The sequence below is a fragment of the Penaeus vannamei genome, chromosome 33, assembly GCF_042767895.1.
Source record: "Penaeus vannamei isolate JL-2024 chromosome 33, ASM4276789v1, whole genome shotgun sequence".
Lineage (NCBI taxonomy): Eukaryota > Metazoa > Arthropoda > Malacostraca > Decapoda > Penaeidae > Penaeus > Penaeus vannamei.
The window spans coordinates 12,748,079-12,753,456 of record NC_091581.1 but is presented as its reverse complement, the minus strand read 5'-3'; the positions used below and the strand labels follow the sequence as shown (position 1 = coordinate 12,753,456).

Sequence of the window (5,378 nt, the reverse complement as noted above, 5' to 3'; positions counted from 1 at the left end):
AAGTTGCAATTGTCGCTCGGAGGTTACTGCTGTGGCTGGGCACCGCGGTGGGTAAGGACTAAGCTCTGTCGCGTCAGCACTCGCTGACACACGTTGATCGAGTCGACATTAGTCGGCACAGGCCGGGCTCCCCCATAGCCCGGGCGAGGCTCAGCTTCGCATATCGGACTTATCCTTATCCTTGTTATGTATTTTCATATTTTTGATTTATGGAACTAATGTTTAGGACCCTTCTTCCTATTCTTAATCTGCAGTTATTATTTTCGTGCGTTTATGTTTATCTGTGCTTATTGCTCTTGATATTAATTACTATTGTCCGTCTACTGCTTTTATTGCTACTATTACTACTACTGCTACCACCACTACTACTACTACAACTACGATTACTACTATTACTATTACGATTACTACTACTACTACTAATACGATTACTACTACTACTATTGCTACAACGACTACTACTACTACTACGATTATTACTACTATTATTACTACTACTGCTACTACTACTACTGCGACTGCTACTACTATTACGATTATTACTGCTAATATTACTACTATGACTACTACTACTACGATTATTACTACTACTACTACTTCTACTGCTGCTGCTACTACTGTTCCTACAATAACTACTCATCTTACTCCTAGTCCTTTTACTCCCCTTCCAACTCCATTGCTACTGCTATTACTACAGCAACTACTACTACTACTACTACACCACAACTACCGCGGTCACTGCCACCACCTCAACCATTATGGCCCCAAAACCGCTTTCATCACCACAAGCTCACCACTCAAGAACCCCTTCCTTCCCCAGGCATACCGGAAGGACAAGAGCAAGATGGTGCAGGTGGCGCGTATGGTGTGCATCACCGTCCTGGCAGCCGCCTTCCTCATCGGCTTCTTCACCGTCACCTCTCAGTGGATCAACAACAGGACCTGCGACTGCGAAAAGGTGGGCGCGGGAGTGAGTCGCTTCCGTTGGATTGCTGCGTGTGTGTGTCTGGTGTTGCGGATTCTTGCTGCGCGGGGATTTTGAAGTGGGATGGCCCGTGTACATGTCTTTTTATATTTATTCGTATATGCATCGATGAGCGTATGTGTGTGTGTGTGTGTGTGTGTGTGTGTGTGTGCATACATACACATACTCATATATATTCATGCATACATACACGCATGCACGTACACAGATATGTGTATGTATGTATGTATGTATATATATATATATATATATATATATATATATATATATATATATATATATATATATATATATATATAAACACATATATACACACATTCATTCATGTATGAATGAATGTATGCATGCATTGTGTATATGTGTGTTTGTATTTATATGTACATATATGTATATATATATTTACACACACACACACACACACACACATACACACACACACACACACACACACACACACACACACACACACACACACACACACACACACACACACACACACACACACACACACACACATACACACACACACATACACACACACATACACACACACACACACACACACACACACACACACACACACACATATATATATATATATATATATATATATATATATATATATATATATATATTTATATGTATATATACACACATGTATGTGTGTGTGTGATCATATGTATGCATGTATGTATGTCATAGATTGTCTTCCAACGTCTTTGTCTGTTATTAAGGCCCTGTATTTCTTGTCTTCCACTCACAACCTCTGACATTCTACAACCCCGCGCATGACTCAGCCGCAATCAGCCACTTTCACCGGCCGATCCAGCAACTCACTCTGGACTAAAAAAAAAAAAAAAAAAGAAAAAAAAAATGGAAAATAAACCTTCGTCCTCCAATTTCTTCCCACTTTTTTTCTAACGACGCCCCCCCCCCCCTTCAGGCCGCCCACCACCACATGCCGGAGCACCTGACCGCCGCGAGCTTCGCCGGGTTCCCTCGCGTGGAGCCCCTGGTCGGCCTCGACAACGACAAGATTGACCAGAGAGTCACCAATAGCCTCGACGCCGGAGATGACACAAGCCTCTCCAAGGTCGACCTCGAGGCTGAGGCCAAGCCGGAGATCAACAAGGTAGAGCAGAAGGTCGTCGAAGAAATCATTCCTCAAGAGGTCAGTCTGGGTTAATCGAATTAGTAGCTTGATATAAATTTTATGCCGTGGAAGAACTCAATCGAATTAGTAGTTTGATATATTTTTTTATGATTCTATATGATTAGATTGATAAATCAATTGATAATTTATTCAAGGAAGACGCAACTTTGTTCAAAATCCATGACAGCAGATGTTGCCTTAGTCATGTCTAACCCTTTTTCTTATTTCATTTTTCGTGTGTGATGTTTTCGATATTATGCTTTCTAAGTATGGACTCTGAAAAACCCTGGCTGAAAATTATTATCAGTCATAATAAAATCAGCCAAAAAATGTTTAGACCAATAGCACCGTCAACCCAACACATCCTAAGGGTTCCCTGTTATTTAGACGTCTATTACTTCTATCCCGTTACCCGTCTGATACCTCACTCCCCCTCTTGCTGTTACTCTAAAAATAACACCAAAAAGATTGAGGAAGTCGAGGCCGTGGTGGACGAGGTGGTGCACGAACTGGAGGAAGAAGAGGAGGCCATGGAGGAGGAGCGCCTCGGCCTCCAGGACATCATGCGCGCGCAGATGGAGGAGATGAAGAAGAAGATCAAGCTGCCCATCGACCTCATCCTCGGCAACCCGGCTCTGGTAAGGCTCTGAGGAGATAGAAGCGATGGAGTAGATACATGCTGGGATTGATGGGTGGATAGTTAGATTGCCTGATGAATTTAAGCATAATGTACTTAGTGGATAAATATATTGATGAATAGATATAAACACACACACACACACACACACACACACACACACACACACACACACACACACACACACACACACAAGGCGATACAATTGCACACCCACACTCAGATTAATACCTTTATGAGCCAACGCCACCTACTTCCCTCCCCCAGGCCGGCCGCGACGTCAACTGCGAGGTGGAGCGGCGGCAGCAGCCCCTCGGCCCCGGCCTCGTCACGCAGGCCATCATCGTCACCTGCCACGACAACGACGACGCCGAGGAGTCGCAGGAGATCGTCCCCGACCTGCCCCTCGTCCCCCCGCAGGGCGCCCGTCGCATCTCCCCTCCTCTCTCCCTCATCGCCCCCATCATGAAGATGCTGGCCGCCCGCGCCCGCGCCCGCTCGGACCGCCCACAGCCCCAGATCTTCCAGGCTTCTAACAACGGCCCCTTCCCCTTCCCCTGCTCCCCTAACGGACCCTTCCCCTGCCCCTCCGGCCAGCCCAAGCCCATCATCACCATGAGCGGCCCTTTCATTCGCAAGGAGATCGTCATGAAGGCCCCCGCGCCAGTCATGAAGTCCCCCGGTCCCATCAGCGGCCCCATCAGTGGCCCCATCAATGGCCCCATCAGTGGCCCCATCAGTGGCCCCATCAATGGCCCCATCAGCGGCCCCTTCCCCGGCCCCCGCCCCAGCCCCTTCAGCGGCCCCATCCCCGGACCCATTCCTATGCCCGGCCCCATGCGAGGCCCCATCCGAGTCCCCTTCGGCGGCCCCCTGTCCAGCCGCATCATCAGCGGCCCCCTGCCCATCCAGAGCCGCCGAGACGGCCCCTTCCCCTTCGGCGTGCCCCGCCCCATCCCCCTGCCCGCCTCCCAGGCCCTCTCTAAGCCCCAGGACGAGGAGGACGAGGAGCCCCGCCACCGCATGCTCCCTTTCCCCTTCCGTCCCGCCGTTCGCATGAGCCCCCGCTTCCTCCCCATCGTGAACCTCTCTCCCCCCGCCCCTGAGCTCAGGAATCCCCCCGTCCCCATCTCATCCCTGCGCCGAGGAGCTGTCAAGATCGAGGATCTCCCCAGGCCACTCCCCGAGGCCAAGGGACGCGCCCTCTCCTCGCCCGTCCCCCTCAAGTTCCTTCCCGGACGCCTCCTCAACAGCACCCCCTGTAAGCATCCTCCTCTGATATTCATGTTTTAGAATAGACATAATGCAATTACTCTGCCAAAAAAACGGTTCAGGATATTTCTAATTTTTGAATATGTCCCCCATTCGTGCTTCGGAATACATATAATTACTCTATTCTTTAAACTCTGTCTAGTTTAACCCAGAAGGAAGGTCGTCTCACCCGATGCCCTTTCCTCCCGCAGTCCTGATGACGTCGAAGCGCACGCTGCCCCCCCGCCCCGTCACCCACATGGAGATGCAGGCCGAGCCCAAGAAGGACGACCCGATGCTCCACATCAAGGACTTCGGGCCTCCGAGGACCCACACCGTCATCGGCCCTGCTCCCCCCCGCCCCCAACCCCCCCAATTCCAGCCTCCCCCTAGCCATCCCCCCCAAACTCAGCCACCCCAGGTCCAGCCGCCCAAGCCCAACTTCCAGCCGCCCCAGCCCCAGCCCGAGGTCCACCCCCACCCCAGGGTCCTCCCCCTGAGCCACGCCAGCAACATCCCCAAGGAGATCATGTCCCCGCCCGAGCCCATCGCCCACATCACGAGGATGCCGCCCATGGCCGGGACTCAGATCCCTAGCTTCCCGCCCCCGCCCCGATTCCACCCCGAGGGGCGCTCCTCCAGCGTCAGCGAGATCAACCCCGACGCCGAGATGGTCGTCGAGGGCCCCGCATCCCAGGGCCCCCCCTCCGCCCACAAGGGCCCCGGCGAGCCACGCAAACATCACCTCCTTATCCTTAACTAAATCGACGTCCTAGAGTGTGTGCGTGTGTGTACGCTTCTGTGTTGTAATAAAAAGGTCAGGCTAATCCACACAAAATGAACTAATTACAAGACTCGAATAAGTCTCTAATCTCCACAAAACTTCATGATTAATCAGCTGGTTTGACCAAAATGAACGTTGCTTATGATACGCCGAGGAACTCGGATAACGGCGGACGCTCGGGTTCTCCTCCGCGTCGCTGGCTAAGCACAGGCACACACACACACGCACACAAGTACACATACACACATATATATACACACATGCCCCCCTTTCTCTCCTCTTATCAATACTACTTTTAAGTGTATCTACTGTATTACGTTGTATAAAATTTCTTGAGAGAAAATAAGTAAATTACCACTTCCTTCCAAGTAGTTAACAAACAATCTAAGTCATCTAGTATTATCTGGCGGCGTCTGAGGCGAGAACGGCAGTCCCGACCACGCCCATAAACCCCACCCTTCGCAAGTAGCTCCTCCCACTGCTCTTACTCACCCCTTTTTTCTTTTCTCTCTTTATTATCGCACCGAAAGCAAAGATCTCGATTAGAACTGCTACCTGAAAAAAGAAA

General features: G+C 50.3%; 1 protein-coding gene across 1 annotated transcript; it reads left to right on the top strand.

Annotated features, from left to right (window-relative positions):
* The first annotated feature begins 544 nt into the window (after positions 1–544).
* On the top strand, positions 545–5,378 carry LOC113817762 (uncharacterized). Its single transcript, XM_070145443.1, has 5 exons — positions 545–958; positions 1,929–2,156; positions 2,606–2,776; positions 3,043–4,036; positions 4,239–5,378. The coding sequence occupies exons 1-5, from the start codon at positions 560–562 to the stop codon at positions 4,787–4,789; spliced, it is 2,343 nt and encodes a 780-aa protein (XP_070001544.1). The 5' UTR covers positions 545–559; the 3' UTR covers positions 4,790–5,378.

Bases quoted from the DNA above. Each gene is read 5' to 3' on its own strand.
- LOC113817762 (XM_070145443.1), top strand. From the start codon at position 560: ATGACTACTACTACTACGATTATTACTACTACTACTACTTCTACTGCT. The intron at 2,157-2,605 runs GTCAGTCTGGGT...AACACCAAAAAG, and splicing joins AAGAAATCATTCCTCAAGAG to ATTGAGGAAGTCGAGGCCGT. The intron at 4,037-4,238 runs GTAAGCATCCTC...TTCCTCCCGCAG, and splicing joins CCTCCTCAACAGCACCCCCT to TCCTGATGACGTCGAAGCGC.